Here is a 23916-nt window from a genome sequence, read left to right as displayed (position 1 = left end):
TAATAATAAAAAAAATAATATAAAGTACCAAACATTAAGACAATGGGTCAAAATAAAAGGTCATCAACATCTTACATTATTTTATTTATTCTTCTTGCTCTTTATCTTCCTAAGGTAGAATTCCAGTTCTTTTCCCTCTATAATGTAGCCATCACAGCGGCCACACTGGCCAGGGCGTGAAGAGATGCAAGCTGGAAAGTAAATATGAACATACATCAGCAGTATTTGAGGAGAACTTTAAATCCCTATGTGATAATTACATCAGTGTAACTATGACAATTACTGCATCGACCATGCCAGTAAAAATAACTAAGCATAAGTGGTCTAGTAAATAGTTTTATCATCAGGCTGTGGACAATTAAAAACTGGTCAAAAGCTAATTTTCAAAAGAAGCCTATTTTACATGGTCCATTTTAAATTTAAGTCAGTTTGCAATTTAATCATATTTTTACATAGCTGGTAGTTACTAGAAAGAATATGAAACAGTGCATCTATACTGCCTGAACAATTTCATGGTCAATTACCCATTCTCTACATCCTGCCAATACCAAAACCATTTAGCAGCTAACTGTCCTTCGCATGTGGGGGCGATGATTTATGAAAAAATTCTGCATAAAATTTTTTTTTTTACTGTGAAGTCACTTCATGATTAACTACTTTCAATTCAACATGATGTAGCTCAATCCAGATTTTTTTTATTCTGCTTTGGTTCAACAGTTTATACATTAATACCTGTAAAGTATATTTAGAATAAACAAAACTATTTGTATTGAAATGTTTATTCACTGTACTTCATTTTATCTTACCCAGAATACGGCCAGTCATGAACTGGTCTTCAAGTGCAGCTTCGACTTTGGCAGTACGCTGGCGTTCCTTGTACTTCTTTTGGGTTTTCTTTGACCTTTTCTTGTTTAAAACAGCCTCTTCAGCATCAGTCTATGAAGAGATTAGAAGACAAAAATATGATAAATCCCAGAGTTAGGTCCACTCATGAAAAATATTTTATTTGGAATCAGAGTAACTATGATCATGTATCACAGACAGCTGCAGTGAAAACTACAAACACCATCTATTTAAATGGTTTTTCATCACTTGACAAAACAGAAATGTACAAGTAAATGTGTTGTGGTAGGCATAAAGCCTGCATCCTCTGTTTTAAAGGAGTAAATATCCTACCAGTCTATTATTGTGCTAACAAAAGGGCATGGATCACCATGAACATCTTATCTAATTTTATTATTATTAATACACCGGCCGATTCCCACCAAGGCAGGGCGAGCCGAAAAAGAAAAACTTTCATCATTCACTTCACTGTCTTGCCAGAGGGGTGCTTTACACTATAATTATTAAACTGCAACATTAACACTCCTCCTTCAGAGTGCAGACACTGTACCTCCCATCTCCAGGACTCAAGTCTGGCCTACCGGTTTCCCTGAACCCCTTCATAAATGTTACTTTGTTCACACTTCAACAGCACGTCAAAACCTAAAAACCTAAAAACCATTTGTCTCCATTTTTTTTTTTCAACAAGTCGGCCGTCTCCCACCGAGGCAGGGTGACCCAAAAAGAAAGAAAATCCCCAAAAAGAGAAAATACTTTCATCATTCAACACTCACCTCACTCACAATCACTGTTTTTGCAGAGGTGCCCAGAATACAACAGTTTATAAGTATATACGTATAAAAATACAATATATCCCTCCAAACTGCCAATATCCCAAACCCTTCCTATCAAATACATTCACGCATGCTTGCTGGAAATCCAAGCCCCTTGCACACAAAACCTCCTTTACCCTCCTCCCTCCAACCTTTCCTAGGCAGACCCCTACCCCTCCTTCCCTCCACTACAGATTTATACATGCTCGAAGTCATTCTGCTGCATTCCATTCTCTCTACATGTCCGAACCACCTCAACAACCCCTTGTCAGCCCTCTGGATAATAGTTCTGGTAATCCCGCACCTCCTCCTAATGTCCAAACTATGAATTCTCTGCATTATATTCACACCACACATTGCCCTCAGACATGACATCTCCATTGTCTCCAGCCTTCTCCTTGTTGCAACATTCATCACCCATGCTTCACACCCATATAAGAGTTTTATAAATATACAATAAGGTTTTACAAATATACAAATATTCCAAAATCCAAAATTGGAAACCACTTCCAGTCCCAAGTATTTCAGATGAGGGATTCTCAACTGTATTCACTTTCATTCATCCAGTAGCAAATGCCTCTCTAGGCTGACATACTGCAGTACACTAAGAGCCACTTTAAAGGCAGGCAAACCCTGCAGGTACAAAATCTTCACTGCATGCACAAGTTCAGTCAAGCACCTTAATTACTGGAAATGTTGGTAGTCCCTTGACCTGTACTCCTTGGAACACAGGTTAGAAAGATGCATTATAATTTACACTTGGAAATTCCTCAAGGAACTGGTCCTAAAGCTGCACACAAATCACTCCCTACAAAAGCAAAAGACTTTTTAGATGGGGTAACACACCCCAATGAAAAGCAAGGGTAACTTGAGTACACTATATAAGCAATAAGTCCCAGGGGCCCAAAAGTGTTCTGTTCAACAGCCTCATAAGAGGAATTACAGACAGATCCCAAGCCATCTTCAAGAGGAGACTGGATAGATGCCAAGTCAGTACTTGACAAGTTGGGCTGTGGTTTGTATGCTGGACTGCGAGAGGTCAGCAGTAACAGCCTAGTTGATAGGCCCTCATCCACATGGGCAGTGACTCTGAAACACCCTCCAGGTAGCTAGCCCATCACTGCCTTCAAGAAAAAACTAGGCATTTCCTTGCAATTTTTGTGGACTTCAAAGTGCCATACAATCTTGAGTTGCATAAATTTTAAAAACCATTAATGATTAAGAGAGGGTTCCCTATCTCCCACTAGAGGAAATTAAAATGTCCTTAATTACCAGCTTTGTAGTCTTTTTGCGTCCAAGCGGAAGCGCATAATGAGCTTCATACCACTGTCTGAAGGGTGCAGCATCAACAACAACAATGGCATTCTTCACAAGAGTCTTGGTTCGCACAAGTTCATTACTGCTCGCATTGTATACTACATCAACAATACGAGTCTTGCGCGTCTGACCTAAGGAGAGAAATTTTGAAATTACAGCATCCTAAAACTAGATTTGCAATTACTTTTATACAAGCTAACAATAACCATAAACCTAAGCTCTCTTATTCAAACAATGGCTGATATATTCAAATATACTATAGCCTATAGATAGAAGAATATAGCATGCATATATTAACAGGAATATTTTTCCAGTTTGGACAAATTGGCTATTAAAAAGATGACAAACTATTTATTCAAGATTTCACCGTTCCTTTGAACAAAATTAACTTTCAAAGTCATATACAAGTTTTATATTCAGTACACACCTTCTGAACCCCATGAAAAGTTGCCAGTATCAAGGCGGAGAGCACGATACTTCTTGTTGCCACCACGAGTTCGCACAGTATGGATCCTTTGAGGTCCAAGCTAAGAAAGACTGAATTAGTATAAAAATGAGTAAATACTCTAAGACAACTAGAATTCTAAATCAGAAATTGAACCGTGATTTTTTGTCGTCACTGGTAATCTACGAGGAAAGTTGATTCATCACAGAAAGGGGGCAAAATATTTCTACAATTATTTCATAATTTAGGGAAGTCAGGAATATTTTTGTAATAACATTCTAAAGAATTATGCACTCAATGGAATGTACAATACAGCCTCTTCTCACTTAGCAACGTACTCTTTTACCGATGCCTCGGACTTACAACGGGTACCAATACAGTGGACCCTCAACCAGCGATGGCATCGATTAACGATAAATCTGACTAGCGACACACTTTAATGCAAAATTTTTGCCTCGACTAGCGCTTAAAAACCCGACCAGCACTATTCGTTCCGTACCATACGCGTCCACTTTGGCCTGAGCGTGCCTCACTTGTCCCTTGGTGCCAGTGTTTACAAGCCAGCCAGCCACCGCGGTTGCTTCCAAACATACAACTGGAACATTTCATATTATCACAGCCTTTGTAGTGATTGCACCTGCAAAATAAGTCACCATGGGCCCCAAGAAAGCTTCTAGTGCCAACCCTACAGCAAAAAGGGTGAGAATTACTATGGGGATGAAGAAAGAGATCATTGCTAAGTATGAAAGTGGAGTGCATGTGTCTGAGCTGGTCAGGTTGTATAATAAACCCCAATCAACCATCGCTACTATTGTGGCCAAGAAAATAGCAATCAAGGAAGCTGTTCTTGCCAAAGGTGCAACTATGTTTTCAAAACTGAGATCGCAAGTGATAGAAGATGTTGAGAGACTGTTATTGGTGTGGATAAACGAGAAACAGATAGCAGGAGACAGCATCTCTCAAGCGATCATATGTGAAAAGACTAGGAAGTTGCATGACGATTTAATTACAAAAATGCCAGCAATTAGTGATGTGAGTGAATTTAAGGCCAGCAAAGGTTGGTTTGAGAGATTTAAGAAGCGTAGTGGCATTCATAGTGTGATAAGGCATGGTGAGGCTGCCAGTTCGGACCACAAATCGGCTGAAAAATATGTGCAGGACTTCAAGGAGTACATAGACAGTGAAGGACTGAAACCTGAACAAGTGTTTAATTGTGACAAAACAGGCCTGTTTTGGAAGAAAATGCCAAGCAGGACGTACATTACTCAGGAGGAAAAGGCACTCCCAGGACATAAGCCTATGAAAGACAGGCTTACTCTGTTGATGTGTGCCAATGCTAGTGGTGATTGCAAAGTGAAGCCTTTATTGGTGTATCACTGAAACCCCCAGAGTGTTCAGGAAAAACAATGTCCTCAAGGCTAATTTGTGTGTGCTGTGGAGGGCAAACAGTAAGGCATGGGTCACTAGGGACTTTTTCTATGACTGGTTACACCATGCATTTGCCCCCAATGTGAAAAATTACCTAATTGAAAAGAAATTAGACCTTAAGTGCCTCCTGGTATTAGACAATGCCCCTGGTCATCCTACAGATGTGGCAGAGTGACTTTCTAGGGACATGAGCTTTATTAAGGTGAAGTTTTTGCCTCCTGCAGCAGGTTATTTCCAACTTCAAGAAACTACACAAAAGCTATGTTTGAAAGGTGCTTTGTAGTGACCTCAGAAACTCAACTGACTCTAAGAGAGTTTGGGAAAGATCATTTTACCATCCTCAATTGTGTAAACATTATAGGTAAGGCTTGGGAGGAAGTGACTAAGAGGACACTGAACTCTGCTTGGAAAAAACTGTGGCCAGAATGTGTAGACAAAAGGGATTTTGAAGGGTTTGAGGCTAACCCTGAGAATCCTATGCCAGTTGAGGAATCCATTGTGGCAATGGGGAAGTCCTTGGGGTTGGAGGTTAGTGGGGAGGATGTGGAAGAGTTGGTGGAGGACAGTGAAGAACTAACCACTGATGAGCTGCTAGATCATCTTGAACAGCAAGAGGGCAGACCTGAGGAAACTGCTTCGGAGGAGGGGAGAGAGAAATTGAAGAAGTTGCCTACTTCTAAGATAAAGGAAATGTGTGCAAAGTGGCTTGAAGTGCAAACCTTTTTTGATGAAAATCACCCTGACACAGCTACTGCAAGCCGTGTTGGCAACCTGTACACTGACAATGTTGTGAACCACTTTAGGAAAGTCATAAAGAAATGAGAGGTACAGGTATCTATGGACAGATATGTTGTGCGACAGAAGTCCAGTGACTCTGAAGCTGGTCCTAGTGGCATTAAAAGAACAAGGGAAGTAACCCCAGAAAAAGACTTGCTGCCTCAAGTGCTAATGGAAGGGTATTCCCCTTCTAAACACTAACACCTCTCCCCTCCTCCCATCCCATCAATCATCACCAGATCTTCAATAAGGGTAAGTGTCATGTAACTGTGCATGTAATCTTCAGTTTGTGTGTATTAAAATTAATATTTCATGTGGTAAAATTTTTTTTTTTCAATACTTTTGGGTGTCTTGCACGGATTAATTTGATTTCCATTATTTCTTATGGGGAAAATTAACTTGACTAACGATAATTTTGATTAACGATGAGCTCTCAGGAACAGATTAATATCGCTGGTTGAGGGTCCACTGTATTTATATCTAAATAATGTACATTAGAGCTGATTTCCACTATTCTGTTTATTTTAATATACAGTATCCTACTGTATAACCATTTAAAAATATACCAGAAATGTTATAAATGGTGCAAAGGCGACATTAAAACAATATCAAAGATGGTCGACAAAAACCCACTACCATTATAGCATGCTCCTCACTTAGCGACGAATTCGTTTAACAACGTGATTTTAGGAATGGAACTCCGTAGTTAAGTGAGGAGAGGCTGTATTGAGAAATTACTAACGAGAAGAATATGCTAAATAAATTATCTCTGACATATTGAAAGAAATTGTTGCACTTAGCAATATTTCCTCTCAGTTTCTTTTGTAGGAAACTACTGAAATACTAGAATCAAAATGTTACATAGGAGAGGGTGAAAATATGTTATACAAGATGAAATTTACACGTGATATGGTTTTCAGGCGAATAGATAGATTAGCCCTTTCTGTCCGTCATGTAGAAATACATCATTGAACTCAAAAGTCCCTAATGGAGAACCATGATTAAATTCTAGCAGTTTTACATTTACCATGGAGACCTGGTAGGCCTAAATATAAGAGAATGGATCTGTGGTCAGTGTGCAGAGTATACAAGAAATCAGCACTCCCACAATGCATTTTGGGAATGCCATCTTTAGCACACTGTTCACCATGCCTGGTGGTCTGAAAACCCTCAATGAGGCAAACTGAACATCTTTTTCCAAGTGACAGTTCTAACAATAAAATACATGGAACTGATGAGAACAGTAATAACACAAAACATTTTTACTTTATGCAAACAAATTTTGTAAACTGTACTGATAACACCATTAACCCTTTGACTGTCGCGGCCGTATATATACGTCTTACGAGGTATCATGTTTGACGTATATATACTCATAAATTCTAGCGGCTTCAAATCAAGCAGGAGAAAGCTGGTAGGCCCATATGTGAGAGAATGGGTCTGTGTGGTCAGTGTGCACCATATAAAAAAGATCCTGGAGCACACAGTGCATGAGAAAAAAAAAAAAACTGTTTTTAATTAAAATGCCGACTTTGTGGTCTATTTTTGTATAGTACATGTATTTATGCTTGTATTCTCGTTTTCTTGGTCTCATTTGATAGAATGGAAAATATATTATAGAAATAGAGGCGATTTTGATTGATTTTACTATAAAAGAATCCTGGAAATGGAGCTCAAAGTACGGGAAATGTGTGATATTTGCCGATGTTCAAAAGTAAACAAATGATGTCATTGTCCAATAAATGTCCAACTAGCCATTCTAATATGCAGTCATGAATGGGTTGATGTTATTTAAACAATTATTACAGTATTGCAGTAGTCTGCATAACAGTAAATCTTCTATTTTTTGTTTGAATAAAAATTCAAAATAGAAAGCAAGAGTAATATCACAAGGGCCTGGAGACATGACTGATGAACAAAGAAATGTTATTTTAGAGCCAGGAATGTCTGCATTGTTCATTCTGGTCCTTAGTTTGAAATTGTCATATTTTTTAATTTTTGTGAAATTTACCAAATTGCAAATTTCTGACCACGTTATTGGGTAGTTAATTTGGTAAATGGGCAGTTTCTTGTACTCAATCGATAGAAAAAATGGAGTTCTAAAGAAATAGCTATGAGTTTGGTAGACTGGAACAATGGAATTAACCGAAAATAGGGCTCAAAGTGGGCGAAATCCCCGATTTGTAAATATCGCCGAGGTCGCTAACTTCGCGAGAGCATAATTCTGTCAGTTTTCCATCAAATTTCGTTTTTTTGGTGTCAATACAATCGGGAAAAGATTCTCTATCATTTTATAAGAATTTTTTTTTTTTTAAATTTTGCGACTCCACAGGATTGGGGGTTGCGACAGTCAAGGGGTTAATGCAGGTATGGTGTTGCATACAACATGCGGATATATGTACATTGTGCATTATATGGGTCTCATGGGCCACAAAAGTTACTGGAAAATATAAAATATTTGAAAACACCCAGAAAAAGTATAAAAAAAAAAATACAATTAAAAATAGTGGAGCCCATAGCAGTTGCCAATATTGCAGTCAGCAGGTCATTAACCTTCAACTTCATGCTTCTATATCCCTATAAGTACTGCTGGTAATTTTTTTTGCATTACTAGGAAAATATACTCGACCTGGTAAAAGAATTTCAGTGGTTAGGACAAAGAAAGTAAAAGCCAAACAAATCACCAAGCTCTGATGATGGGAACTTAAGAGGAACTTAAACCATTAGCTAGTCTTTTCAACAGATAGCACTAAAATCTGGTATGGTACCAGACAAGTGGAAAATGGCACAACAGGCATGATAGGTTACTATTCCAATTACATGGCATGATAGGTTACTATCGGCGAGTGAACATTACCCTGAGAGATCATATGAAACATTTTGTAATAATCCATTTTTTTTGCGCTTGTTTATTGTGTGACTGCTAAATAAGCCACCATGGACCCAAAGAAAGCTTCTAGTGCCAGCCCTTTGATAAAGAAAGCGAGAAACAATTGAATTCAAGAAAGAACACACCAGCCAGGGTACTTCCCCACACACACACACCAGCCAGGGTACTTCCCCACACACACACACCAGCCAGGGTACTTCCCCACACACACACACCAGCCAGGGTACTTCCCCACACACACACACACACACACACACACCAGCCAGGGTACTTCCCCACACACACACCAGCCAGGGTACTTCCACACACACACACACCAGCCAGGGTACTTCCCCACACACACACACACACACACCAGCCAGGGTACTTCCCCACACACACACACACACACACCAGCCAGGGTACTTCCCCACACACACACACACACACCAGCCAGGGTACTTCCCCACACACACACACACCAGCCAGGGTACTTCCCCCCACACACACACACCAGCCAGGGTACTTCCCCACACACACACACCAGCCAGGGTACTTCCCCACACCAGCCAGGGTACTTACCCACACACACACACCAGCCAGGGTACTTCCCCACACACACACCAGCCAGGGTACTTCCCCACACACACACACACCAGCCAGGGTACTGCCCCACACACACACACCAGCCAGGGTACTTCCCCACACACACACACCAGCCAGGGTACTTCCCCACACACACACACACCAGCCAGGGTACTTCCCCACACACACCAGCCAGGGTACTTCCCCACACACACACCAGCCAGGGTACTGCCCCACACACACACCAGCCAGGGTACTGCCCCACACACACACCAGCCAGGGTACTGCCCCACACACACACCAGCCAGGGTACTGCCCCACACACACACACCAGCCAGGGTACTGCCCCACACACACACCAGCCAGGGTACTGCCCCACACACACACCAGCCAGGGTACTTCCCCACACACACCAGCCAGGGTACTTCCCCACACACACACACACACCAACCAGGGTACTTCCCCACACACACACCAGCCAGGGTACTGCCCCACACACACACCAGCCAGGGTACTTCCCCCCACACACACACACACCAGCCAGGGTACTCCCCCCCCCCCCACACACACACACCAGCCAGGGTACTTCCCCACACACACACACACCAGCCAGGGCACTTCCTCACACACCTGACAACCCTACACTTGTTGTGGAATCTCTTGTGGCTTTGGGGAAGTCCATGGGATTAGACTAAGTGGCCAGGATGTGGAAGAGTTGGAGGACCACATTGAAGAGCTAACCACTGAAGAGCTGTAAGACCTTCATTTGGAACAGCAACATATCACAGCTGTTGAAACTGCTTCAGAGGAGGAGGATGAGAGGGAAGAAGGTTCCTTCTTCAGTGATTAAGGTCATTTGTGCAAAGTGGAGTGAGGCGCAAACATTTGTGGAGGAACATCACCCTAACAGAGCTGTTGCAGGCCGTGTTTGCAACATGTTCAATGACAATGCCTTGTCCCATTTTAGGCAACTCTTAGACGCTGGAAACAGAGCTCTGGAAATTTTTTTTGTGCGACAGGGGTCCAGTGACTCAAGCTGGTCCTAGTGCCATTAAAAAACAAAGAAGGGAAGTAACCCCAGATAAGCACTTGGTACCTGAAGTCTTTATGGAAGGGGATTACCCTTCCAAACAATCAGTCCTCCCTCTCCCATCCTCCCCATATTTGTGTCCCACACAGATTATTGGACCCCTTACTGTTCACTCCTTTTCAATGCTAGTTAAGGCTTGTCATGTGGGTTCGATAACGTGGATGGGGTAAAAACACTCACGTAGGCTGGGTAGTACGTATAATTATAACGAAAAGTATGGGAAGCACCATCAGCCGCCCTGCCTCTCTCTGCTCTCTATCTCAGACTGACCCACCAGTGCCTAGGGGCGAGTGTTGTTCAAAAACATGCTATGGTCAGCAGCAACGTGAATAACAGTCAATGATTCACACAGACGGTTGGTAGCGAGTCATCTACTGGTAACTGGTACTACTGAGAGCCAATGCCAGTTAAGGCTTTCTAGACAGAATATCAGCTTTCCCTCTGGTCTAGAGTATTAACGTTCATTAAGTAATGGACACCAAAACTGAGCAGCATAATCTAAACGAGGCCTTACCAAAAATATATAAAGATGGAACATATCCTTAGACTATCATTTATTCAGTATTCTCGATAGGAATCAAAGAATTTTATTAGCTTAATTACAAACCCTTATAAATTAAGTACTGTATATCTTAAACTGCACAAGTGCCATAGTTTTAAGAACACAAACATATTAAGGCAGGAACAACGTAGCAGGCCTACTGGCCCATGCTAGTTAAGTCCAGTTCACACCTACTCGTGTGCTGGTTCAATCTATTTTTAAGAGGAACCCAAGGTTCTCGTTTCAATGAAGCTACTTGTGAGTTTGTTCCACTTAGCCACTGCACCCCTTGGATTAGAATCTTATGTTAGTCTGCCTTCAACTGTTACTACTAGGATCACTTAAGCCTATCCAGATCATCCTGTAGCTCCTAAGCATCCCCAGGCAACTACTGAAATGGGCATAAATATTATACATACAACTTGCTAATAAAAGATTGGGTTGGATAATCAAGCATCCACACTAAACTGTTATACCAAAAACAAGCTGCCAAAATTATTCTACCTTTGTGTTAGCGGCAGGCCGACCTAACTCAAACTTCCTTTTCTTGCGAGGCTGGACACGTTTGCCTCCGGTGGCTCGCCGTTTATGCCAGTGATCACGCGAGATACCTAAAACCAGAGTAAGCCATATTAATGTTTAAAATATGATTGCTCTAAAATTCTTATGTTCATAATCAGCATTTCCCTACTCTTGTAAATAAACCCTGAAAGAGCACTGCAGTAGCCAATATTCCTAGAATTCAATACTGATATCAAAACTAATTTCCCAATGACTTTACAACTATATTGAGCAAATTTAGGTAATTTATGTAAACTGACAACCAGAAATAATTTGCATCTTAAGTGTTTGTAATATATTGTACCACTATTATATCCTTCATACTTCTATTACTTGTGCTTATCGATATGAAGCTGCCAGACTGTAGCTGGGCCCCCTGCACCTTTTGCTTTAAGGTCAAATTTGTCTGAGCCTAACCTGAGGGAGGAACTAACCACTTACCTCCAGGCAGGTAAGCAAAGAAGTCAACCTTATAGCAAAAATGTGTGCACTGTTGCCTCCAACAGTGCATCAACACTACACTTTATTTTGATTCAAATAATGTTTCTCTGAATTGACTTATCAGCCTAATTGTCTTTAGCGAATCTTTTCATTACTTATGCCCTATACCTTCATATACACTGGCATTCTTGAGGCCAGTATAGGAACACCACAGCAAGTCTACTGGCCAATACTAGCCAATCCTTTTCAAATCCAATCTATTCTCACTCACATTTGTCCAACTATTCCCAATGTTAGCAAAGTTAGCTTCAATACCTAGTGATAAGACAGGTTCTAATCACTCTTATATCTGTAACCGATTTTTAAAGCTTTGAAGGTTTTAGCTTTTATGACCCTACTTGGCAGATTGTTCCACTCGACAACTCTGTTCACAAACCGGTATTTAATAATTTCCTTTCCAAATCAAACTTATTTAATTTAAATCCATAAATAGAGTTCCTTCCTGATTCAATATCCTCAGCACTTTTTATATCTCCTTTGTTTATGCCAGTCTCCCATGTTTATATCCCCACATCCTACATACCTGAAGACAATGAAGGCTTATACAGTGAATTAATTTTAACATCCTCTGTTTTCCAAATGCATCTACATTATACCAAGTCTGTATTATGGTGACCAAAACTGAACTGCATAATCTAATTGAGGCATTACTACTGATAAACAGAGCTGTAAAACAACTTCTGGAGTCCTGTTACTTATACTTCGATAAAAACCCATGTAATCTGTTAGCCTTATGGCACACACTTAAACACTTATCTTGGTTTCAGAACTGACTAACCAAACCTTGAAGGTCAATGGTATCCTCAAACTATTATTCTGCCTATTTACTTATAAGAATATACGAAAGAAGGAACACTGCAGCAGGCCTACTGGCCCATGCGAGGAAAGTCCAAGTCCCTCACCAGCCCAAGCCAATGCCCCAACCTTGTCAGGTAAGGTCATATTCACTTAAGGAGCATGGCATGTGACCTAGTAACACAAGCTAGTCAGGTTCCAACTCTCACCCACACCCACTCGTGTATTTATCTAACCTATTTTTAAAACTAATTGGGAGTTTGTTCCACTCATCCACAACTATTACCAAACCAGTGCTTTCCTATATCCTTCCTGAATCTGCATTTTTCCAATTTAAAACCATTGCTGCACGTCCTGTCATGGCTAGATATTTTTTTTAGCACACTCTTTACATCCCTTTCATTTATTCCTGTTTTCCATTTATTCACCTCAATCATATCCCCCCTAATTCTATGCCTTTCAAGAGAATGCAGATTCAGGGCCCTCACTCTATTCTCATAGGAAAGATTTCTGATACATGCGATCAACTTTGTCATCCTCCTTTGTACGTTTTCCAGAGCATTTATATCCATTCTGTAATACGGTGACCAAAACTGTGCAGCATAATCTAAATGAGGCCTAACCACAGAGTAGGTTGGAGCATTAGCTTAAGCCGGTAGGAGACTTGGACCTGCCTCGCATGGGCCAGTAGGCATGCTGCACTGTTCTTTCTTTCTTATGTTCTTAACCAAGGATATATCGAGTTGAAGACCAACTTGAGGATTCCTATTATTCATGCTTCTTGATATAAGAACATAAGAATGAAGGAACACTGCAGCAGGCCTACTGGCCCATGCGAGGCAGGTCCAAGTCTCCTACCAGCCAATGCACCCAACCCAGTCAGGTCAGGTCACATTGACTTAAGGGAGGAACACGGCAACCAACCTGGTAGCACAATCTATCAGGTCCAACTCACACCCACCCACATCCACTCATGTATTTATCCAACCTATTTTTAAAGCTACACAACATTCTGGCCTCTATAACTGTACTTGGGAGTTTGTTCCACTCATCCACAACTCTATTACCAAACCAGTACTTTCCTATATCCTTCCTGAATCTGAATTTTTCCAACTTAAAACCATTGCTGCGAGTCCTGTCTAGGCTAGATATTTTCAGCACACTATTTACATCCCCTTTATTTATTCCTGTCTTCCATTTATACACCTCAATCATATCACCTCTAATTCTATGCCTTTCTAGAGAGTGCAGATTCAGGGCCCTTAGTCTATCCTCATAGGGAAGGTTTCTGATACATGGGATCAACTTTGTCATCCTCCTTTATACATTTTCCAGGGCATTTATATCCATTCTGTAATACGGTGACCAAAACTGTGCAGCATAATCTAAATGAGGCCTAACCAAGGATGTATAGAGTTGAAGAACAACCTGAGGACTAATATTATTTATGCTTCTTGATACGAAGCCAAGGATTCTATTAGCTTTATTGCGAACACTTATGCATTGTTGTCTTGGTTTCACATTACTGCTAACCAGAACTCCTAAATCTTTTTCGCAATCCGCAATATTAAGATCTACATTATTTAGTTTATATGTGGCATGGTTATTGTCCTGTCCAACATTTAGAACTTTGCATTTGTCTATATTAAACTGCATCTGCCACTTCTCCGACCACTGCATCAGTCTATTCAAATCTTCCTGGAGTGAATAACAAAAAAAGGCACAATACCGTGACTGGAACGATACACAAATAACCCACACATAAAAGAGAGAAGCTTACGACGACGTTTCGGTCCGACTTGAACCATTGACAGTCACACTGACTTTGTCAATGGTCCAAGTCGGACCGAAACGTCGTCGTAAGCTTCTCTCTTTTATGTGCGGGTTATTTGTGTATCGTTCCTGGAGTGCTCTAATGTCCTTGTCAGAATGAATTCGACGGCCTATTTTGGTGTCATCGGCAAACTTGCTGATGTCGCTCTTTATGCCCTCATCTATGTCGTTTATGTAGATTGTGAACAGCAGGGGGCCCAACACTGACCCCTGTGGAACACTGCTCGTGACGCTTCCCCACTCTGATTTCTCCCCATTTATGCAAACTCTCTGCTGCCTATTTGTCAACCATGCCTCTCCGGGAAAAAATTTCTCCTCCTATTCCATGTGCCTTAATTTTCCTCAATAGTCTCTGATGTGGGACCCTGTCAAAAGCCTTACTGAAGTCCATATACACAATATATTCATTACCATGATCTACCCCTCAAATACCTTAGTGAAAAAAGTTAATAAATTCGTAAGGCAGGAACGCCCCTTTGTAAAACCATGCTGAGATTCGTTGATTAATTTATGCTTTTCAAGGTGGCTACGAACTGCCTCGGCAATTATTGACAATTATAAGTAGGTTGGTAAACAGCAACCACCCAGGGAAGTACTACCGTCCTGCCAGATGATTGTGAAACAGAAACCTGTAACTGTTTTGCATGATGGTAGGATTGCTGGTTTCTTTTTCTCTTATAAACACGCTAGATAACAGGGATATCTTGCTACTCCTACTTACGCTTTGGTCACAGTTCACAGACACGCACATGCATATATATATATACATACGTCTAGGTTTTTCTCCTTTTTCTAAATAGCTCTTGTTCTTCTTTATTTCTTCTATTGTCCATGGGGAAGTGGAAAAGAATCTTTCTTCCGTAAGCCATGCGTGTCATATGAGGCGACTAAAATGCTGGGAGCAATGGGCTAGTAACCCCTTCTCCTGTCGACATTTACTAAAAAAGAGAAGAAAAACTTTATAAAACTGGGATGCTTGAATGTGCGTGGATGTAGTGCGGATGACAAGAAACAGATGATTGCTGATGTTATGAATGAAAAGAAGTTGTATGTCCTGGCCCTAAGCGAAACAAAGCTGAAGGGGGTAGGGGAGTTTCGGTGGAGGGAAATAAATGGGATTAAATCTGGAGTATCTGAGAGAGTTAGAGCAAAGGAAGGGGTAGCAGTAATGTTGAATGATCAGTTATGGAAGGAGAAAAGAGAATATGAATGTGTAAATTCAAGAATTATGTGGATTAAAGTAAAGGTTGGATGCGAGAAGTGGGTCTTAATAAGCGTGTATGCACCTGGAGAAGAGAGGAATGCAGAGGAGAGAGAGAGATTTTGGGAGATGTTAAGTGAATGTATAGGAGCCTTTGAACCAAGTGAGAGAGTAATTGTGGTAAAGGACCTGAATGCTAAAGTAGGAGAAACTTTTAGAGATGGTGTGGTAGGTAAGTTTGGGGTGCCAGGTGTAAATGATAATGGGAGCCCTTTGATTGAACTTTGTATAGAAAGGGGTTTAGTTATAGGTAATACATATTTTAAGAAAAAGAGGATAAATAAGTATACAAGATATGATGTAGGGCAAAATGACAGTAGTTTGTTGGATTATGTATTGGTAGATAAAAGACTGTTGAGTAGACTTCAGGATGTACATGTTTATAGAGGGGCCACAGATATATCAGATCACTTTCTAGTTGTAGCTACACTGAGAGTAAAAGGTAGATGGGATACAAGGAGAATAGAAGCATCAGGGAAGAGAGAGGTGAAGGTTTATAAACTAAAAGAGGAGGCAGTTAGGGTAAGATATAAACAGCTATTGGAGGATAGATGGGCTAATGAGAGCATAGGCAATGGGGTCGAAGAGGTATGGGGTAGGTTTAAAAATGTAGTGTTACAGTGTTCAGAAGTTTGTGGTTACAGGAAAGTGGGTGCGGGAGGGAAGAGGAGCGATTGGTGGAATGATGATGTAAAGAGAGTAGTAAGGGAGAAAAAGTTAGCATATGAGAAGTTTTTACAAAGTAGAAGTGATGCAAGGAGGGAAGAGTATATGGAGAAAAAGAGAGGGGTTAAGAGTGGGGTGAAGCAATGTAAAAAGAGAGCAAATGAGAGAGTGGGGGAGATGTTATCAACAAATTTTGTCGAAAATAAGAAAAAGTTTTGGAGTGAGATTAACAAGTTAAGAAAGCCTAGAGAACAAATAGTTTTGTCAGTTAAAAATAGGAGAGGTGAGTTATTAAATGGAGAGTTAGAGGTATTGGGAAGATGGAGGGAATATTCTGAGGAATTGTTAAATGTTGATGAAGATAGGGAAGCTGTGATTTCGTGTATAGGGCAAGGAGGAATAACATCTTGTAGGAGTGAGGAAGAGCCAGTTGTGAGTGTGGGGGAAGTTCGTGAGGCAGTAGGTAAAATGAAAGGGGGTAAGGCAGCCGGGATTGATGGGATAAAGATAGAAATGTTAAAAGCAGGTAGGGATATAGTTTTGGAGTGTTTGGTGCAATTATTTAATAAATGTATGGAAGAGGGTTAAGGTACCTAGAGATTGGCAGAAAGCATGCATAGTTCCTTTGTATAAAGGCAAAGGGGATAAAAGAAGGTGCAAAAATTATAGGGGGATAAGTCTGTTGAGTATACCTGGTAAAGTGTATGGTAGAGTTATTATTGAAAGAATTAAGAGTAAGACGGAGAATAGGATAGCAGATGAACAAGGAGGCTTTAGGAAAGGTACGAGGTGTGTGGACCAGATGTTTACAGTGAAACATATAAGTGAACAGTATTAGATAAGGCTAAAGAGGTCTTTGTGGCATTTATGGATTTGAAAAAGGTGTATGACAGGGTGGATAGGGGGGCAATGTGGCAGATGTTGCAGGTGTATTGTGTAGGAGGTAGGTTACTGAAAGCAGTGAAGAGTTTTTACGAGGATAGTGAGGCTCAAGTTAGAGTATGTAGGAAAGAGGGAAATTATTTCCCAGTAAAAGTAGGCCTCAGACAAGGATGTGTGATGTCACCGTGGTTGTTTAATATATTTATAGATGGGGTTGTAAGAGAAGTAAATGCAAGGGTCTTGGCAAGAGGCGTGGAGTTAAAAGATAAAGAATCACACAAAGTGGGAGTTGTCACAGTTGCTCTTTGCTGATGACACTGTGCTCTTGGGAGATTCTGAAGAGAAGTTGCAGAGGTTGATGGATGAATTTGGAATGGTGTGCAAAAGAAGAAAATTGAAAGTGAATACAGGAAAGAGTAAGGTTATGAGGATAACAAAAAGATTAGGTGATGAAAGATTGGATATCAGATTGGAGGGAGTGAGTATGGAGGTGGTGAATGTATTCAGATATTTGGGAGTGGACATGTCAGCGGATGGGTCTATGAAAGATGAGGTGAATCATAGAATTGATGAGGGGAAAAGGGTGAGTGGTGCACTTAGGAGTCTGTGGAGACAAAGAACTTTGTCCTTGGAGGCAAAGAGGGGAATGTATGAGAGTATAGTTTTACCAACGCTCTTATATGGGTGATGAATGTTGCAGCGAGGAGAAGGCTGGAGGCAGTGGAGATGTCATGTCTGAGGGCAATGTGTGGTGTGAATATAATGCAGAGAATTCATAGTTTGGAAGTTAGGAGGAGGTGCGGGATTACCAAAACTGTTGTCCAGAGGGCTGAGGAAGGGTTGTTGAGGTGGTTCGGACATGTAGAGAGAATGGGGCAAAACAGAATGACTTCAAGAGTGTATCAGTCTATAGTGGAAGGAAGGCGGGGTAGGGGTCGGCCTAGGAAAGGTTGGAGGGAGGGGGTAAAGGAGGTCTTGTGTGCGAGGGGCTTGGACTTCCAGCAAGCATGCGTGAGCGTGTTTGATAGGAGTGAATGGAGACAAATGGTTTTTAATACTGGATGTGCTGTTGAGTGTGAGCAAAGTAACATTTATGAAGGGGTTCAGGGAAACCGGCAGGCCGGACTTGAGTCCTGGAGATGGGAAATAACAGTGCCTGCACTCTGAAGGAGGGGTGTTAATGTTGCAGTTTAAAAACTGTAGTGTAAAGCACCCTTCTGGCAAGACAGTGATGGAGTGAATGATGGTGAAAGTTTTTCTTTTTCGGGCCACCCTGCCTTGGTGGGAATCGGCCAGTGTGATAATAAAAAATTTTTCCCACTATGGAGGTTAGGCTTATTGGTCTATACTTCGAAGCTAAGGACCTGTCACCTGCTTTGAAAATAGGTATCACATTTGCCATTTTCCACTTATCTGGCACCATGCCAGTTTGTAGTGATATGTTGAAATGATTAGCCAAAGGTTTGCTAAGCTCCTCTTTACATTCTTTTAGAACCCTTGCATACAGTTCATCAGGGCCTGGGGATTTGTTAGGTTTTAATTTATCTATTTGCCTAAGGACCATGTCACTTGTGACCCTAATCGTGCAGTTTATTATCATCCTGTTCTACATAATTTATCATTTCTGGAATCTCGCTGGTATCCTCCTGTGTAAAAACAGAGGAAGTATGTGTTAAAAATTCTACACATTTCCTTATCACTGTCAGTGAGCTGACCCGAGTAACTATTGAGTGGGCCTATCTTGTCCCTGATCTTACTTCTGTATACCTGAAAGAATCCTTTTGGGTTAGTCTTCAATTCTCTTACAACTTTAACCTCAATCTCTTTTTGCTTTTATAATTCCCTTTTTTATTTCTCTCTTTAACCCTTTCAGGGTCCGTCCCGTAGATCTACGGCTTTACGGTGAGTGTCCAAACCGTAGATCTACGCCATGAGCTCAGCTCACTCTGATAAACTGTGAGTGGTACATTTGGGCCTAGATATGAGAGAATACATCTATGTGGTATGTGTGCACCACATAAAACAGATCCTGCAGCACACTGTGTATAATGAGAGAAAAAAACTGAAATCATGATTTTTCGATTAAAACAGCAACTTTGCAGTGTTTTTTCGTATGTTTTTTATAGTTGTATTTGCGATTTCTTGGTCTCATTTGATAGAATGGAAGACATATTACAGAAATAGAGATGATTTTGATTGGTTTTAGCACTGGAAATGGCTTGAAACTGAGCTCAAAGTAGCGGAAATGTTAAATTTTTGCCGATATTCAAGAGTAAACAAACGACCTCACACGTCTAATACACGTCAGCTGGTGGGTCTAATATACATTCACAAATATGGTGATGATATTTATACAATTATTACAGTATTGCATAACAGTAAATCTTCTATTTTTTGGTGTGAATAAAAATTCATTATGTGAATAAAAAATCAAAATGGAATTTATTTGTAAAGCCTCAAAACATAACTAATGAACAGAGGAAATGTTAGTTTAGTGCCAGGAATGCCTACATTGTTTATTCTGGACCCTATTTTGAAATTGGAATATTTTGAACTGTGTTAAATTGGCCAAATTAACAATTTCCGATCACTTTATTTTGTAGTTGAAACAGCTGACTTGGCGATTTCTTGTGCTCAATCGATAGAATAGAAGTAATACTAGTGAAATAGCTAAGAATTTGGTTGATTGGAATAATGTAATTGGCCTAAAATGGGAGTCAAAGTCGGCAAAATCGCCGATTCGTAAATATCGCTGACACATCAAAATTCGCGAGAGCATAATTTCGTCAATTTTCCACCAAATTTCGTACTTTTTGTTTTATTACCTTCACAAAAAGATTCTCTACGATTTCATAAGAAAAAATAAAAATTTTTTTTTTTTAAATTCTTGGACACTGGTGCGTGACTTCAGATTTTGGCCTTGGACCCTGAAAGGGTTAACTGAATATATCGATTTCTTAATTGCCCCTCTCCTCTTTTGATTTGCCTATATATGCCTCTCTTTTGACCAATCAGATATTTTAATCTATTGTTCATCCATTTAGGATCATTTTTGTTTGATCTGATTTCCCTATTTGGAACATAATTTGACTGAGCAGCTAGAACTATGCCCTGGAAAGCGTCATATCGGCAACCATTCTCAGTAGTAGTAACCAGTTACCAGTAACCAGTGTACCGTTGAGTCAACAGTACACTGGTTACTGGTAACTGGTAGTACCCTTAGTCAGGTCATTCCAGTTCAGCCCACCTAAGTAATTTTTCAGTCCTATGAAATCAGCAAAGCAAAAGTCAGGGACGGAGACTTGATTGCCATTATTAGGGGAATTCCATGATATATTAAAACTGAGTAATTTGTGATCACTTTCCCCAAGCTCATCATTAACCTCAAGCTTATTAATTAGTGTTTCCCTACTGGCAAGAACCAAGTCAAGGAGGTTATTTCCCCTAGTTGGCTGTCACAAACTGTTTTAAAAAACAATCCTGGATTGTATCAAGAAAGTCACCTGACTCTAAATTTCCTGTCAAATTGCTCCAGTCAATCTGTCTATAGTTGAAATCTCCCATTAGCACAACATTTTCGTATGTAGATGCCTTACGAATTTCGTCCCATAGAAGTTTACTGCACTCCCTATCAAGATTTGGGGCCCTGTAAATCACACCCAAAATTAGTTTTTCTCAGCCCTCGAGAAGCTGTAACCAAACAGATTCAGTTTCCGACGCTTCTAATTTTATATCTTGTCGAACACAATTTAAATTGTCTCTGACATACATCGCTACTCCACCACCCTTCCTGTTGACCCTGTCAGTGTGGAATAATTTATAGCCTTGTATGTGACATTCAGAGGGCATCCCTCTATCTTTCAGACTGAGACAGGTCTCTTATAGCAATAATATCTATGTTTCCTGCACTTGCAATTAATCTTAGCTCATCTATCTTATTTCTTACACTCCTGCTATTAGTATAGTAAACCTTAAGGGAGTTAGTCCCTTGCTGCCCTCTGCTGTCCCCCTTTGTTTGCTGACCTGATCTATTGCCTTTATTTATAACTTAATGCTGAATGCCTTTTATACATGTAAATTATGAACAATAGGCCTAAAACTGACCCTCGTCGATGGCTCCCATTCAGATTTCACTCATTTATGCAAACTCACAAGAACAGTTTATTGATCTAATTCCACCATGTATCTATTATAAAGAATAAGGTAGCACAATCTTGCTAACTTATCTAATTTTACCAAATGAAAGTAGGCTTATAATACTGCATTCATAGAGAACAAGCAAGATTTAACAGGATTTAACTTAATTCTGGTTAGCAGTAATCTAAAGCCAAGACAACAGTGTAAGTATTCACAAGCAAGATAAGATGATTCTTGGCTTCATATCAAGTGTAAAAAAACAGGATTCCAAGTTATACACAACTATAAATCACTGGTAAGGCCTCGTTTAGATTATGCTGCACAGTTCTGGTCACCGTATTACATAAATGCTCTGAAAACAGGATGACAAAGCTGATCATGTATCAGAAATCTCCCATACAAGGACAGACTGAGGTCACTGAATATATATTCTAGAAAGGCATAGAATTAGAGATGGACATGACCGAGGTATATAAATAGAAGACAGGGATAAAAATTATCCCATAAATATCAAAATATCTAACCAACACAGGACTCGTGGCCATGGGTTTAAATTGGAAAAAAACGTAATTTAGAAAGGATCTAGGAAATCATTATTTTGGTATTAGCTGTGGATGAGTTCCACCAAGTAACGTCATTAAGCGAAACTGCGTGTAGCTTTAAGAACAAGTTAGACAGGTACACGAGTGGGGAAGTGGATGGCGAAATGTGACTTCAACCTGCCTAGCATGGTCCTGTAGGCCTGCTGCAGTATTCTTTTTTTACCTTATGTTCATGGGGGCAGTGTATGTGGAAAGTCAAGTAAGGAAACTTCATCAAAGAGGTTACCCCCTGTCATCAAGAGGCCTTTACCAGCAAAAGGCCAATAGTCTATAGGCCTAGACCTATGCTCAGTGAGCCAAGATTCCAGCCTAAGTCCCCGATTCTTAAGTTTAGTTTCGTATTACGTAAATCCTAGTAGGCTCTAATTCTAAATATTTAAAATGCTTCTCTTTTTAATTCTGAACCAACTAATTTTTATCTAAAAATTCAACGGAAGTCCGAGAATGAAACTTAGCACATTCGGTACGAGGAGCTTCATTTCCACACACCTTAATTTTAACCCAATAATAATCACACCATTGTTGTACTCGTATTTAATTCCTTTGTTACATTTGGTGTAAACCCCTACACAAGACTAGCACAAATACATATTAATTTATAAAGGGATGACGATGATAACGGGAGATAAATGAGGAGGAATGTATGAAGTAGACTCACCCATGGCTGCTGCGGCTGGTAGAGGAGAGAGGAAGCTCAGGCTGCGCTGCTACACCACAACAAACCTCATGACTCAAGAGTGACGCACGATGCGCAACTACGCAAATCAACATTAAAAAAAACGTATGTTAGTAAGTTTATTTAGGCACAGGTACACACAAGTACAATTATCATACGTAGTGTATATTACTTAGGATAACCCCAAAAAAGTCAGTGATTTATTTCCATTGGGGTACTTGTCAATTTTGATTACGGTTATACGTTGAAGCAGTAACTGCATGACTGATTTCTGCTGTATCTGACAGCTAGGTTTTAAATAATAAGATATTACAAGGACCCTCAATGGAAATAAGTCACTTTATCCAAGGTAATTTATACATATGTTAGTACCCCAATGGAAATAAGTCACTCTGACTTTTTTGGGTTATCCTAGGTTCTCTACACATATGCTGCTATGTATGATAATTCTATGTAACTATTGTGTATACCTGAATAAATTTACTTACTTACTTACTTACTAGTAAGCAAGTACGTTTATTACGGTAGAGGTACACATAAGTACACCTATCATATATATTGTAAATTATCTAAGATAACCCATAAAAAAGTCAAGTGACTTTATTTCCACTGGGGTCCTTGTTACTAGGTATGATAATTGTACTTATGTGTACATGTACCTAAATAAACCTATATATATCTTCTTAAGAAGGGGGTATCTGAGCTGCAATGTTGGTGCGCCTCTGGCAAGACAGCGATGAAGTTACTTAAAAGGAATTTGCTACAAGGAAACTACTTTTCAGTTTGGTACGTTTACGTACGACTGCTTTATTGAGCCAGTTCCCTTCCATATCCTGTCTATCCTACTTAGATCATGTATGTCTAACTTTCATTTAAACACTACTACCACGTTCCCAGTCCACCTGAAGTTTCATACTTCAGACTGAATTATTATTATAATAAAAAAGAAGCGCTAAACCACAAGGGCTATACAGTACTTCAGATGCATGAAACCCATCCTGTGTGATGAAATATGACAGGAAAATTTGGCTAGCTTTTGTTTTCACTTTGCAATTGTCATATAGAGTAGGGTAGCAGCACACCGATAGGTGGCTCAATATGTAGCAGCTTCAGCTTACACACTCAGGTACTGGGATTCGATACTCTGACGAATGGAAATAGGTTATTTCCTTTGGGGGTCCTTTAATTCTCTCCCCCAGGATGCATGAATTGTATCACTGTAGACAACAAGAGCATTTCACCCCCCATGGAAGATGTGTTCATTTAATATCACATGCCTGCAAGTCCCTCCTAAG

General features: G+C 40.2%; 1 protein-coding gene across 1 annotated transcript; it reads right to left on the bottom strand.

Annotated features, from left to right (window-relative positions):
- Positions 1 to 67: 67 nt before the first annotated feature.
- On the bottom strand, positions 68 to 22677 carry RpS8 (ribosomal protein S8). The gene is made up of 6 exons (XM_053797370.2): positions 22604 to 22677; positions 11212 to 11318; positions 3400 to 3499; positions 2928 to 3103; positions 807 to 936; positions 68 to 191 (listed from the first exon to the last, which is right to left on the bottom strand). The coding sequence occupies exons 1-6, from the start codon at positions 22605 to 22607 to the stop codon at positions 82 to 84; spliced, it is 627 nt and encodes a 208-aa protein (XP_053653345.1). The 5' UTR covers positions 22608 to 22677; the 3' UTR covers positions 68 to 81.
- Between the last annotated feature and the right edge of the window lie 1239 nt (positions 22678 to 23916).

This window comes from Cherax quadricarinatus, chromosome 82 (assembly GCF_038502225.1).
Source record: "Cherax quadricarinatus isolate ZL_2023a chromosome 82, ASM3850222v1, whole genome shotgun sequence".
NCBI classification, from domain to species: domain Eukaryota; kingdom Metazoa; phylum Arthropoda; class Malacostraca; order Decapoda; family Parastacidae; genus Cherax; species Cherax quadricarinatus.
This window is presented reverse-complemented; position numbering and strand designations above follow the sequence as displayed.

Bases quoted from the DNA above. Each gene is read 5' to 3' on its own strand.
- RpS8 (XM_053797370.2), bottom strand. The intron at 3,500-11,211 runs GTAGAATAATTT...AGTCTTTCTTAG, and splicing joins GGCCTGCCGCTAACACAAAG to CTTGGACCTCAAAGGATCCA. The intron at 3,104-3,399 runs GTGTGTACTGAA...TTCTCTCCTTAG, and splicing joins CTTTTCATGGGGTTCAGAAG to GTCAGACGCGCAAGACTCGT.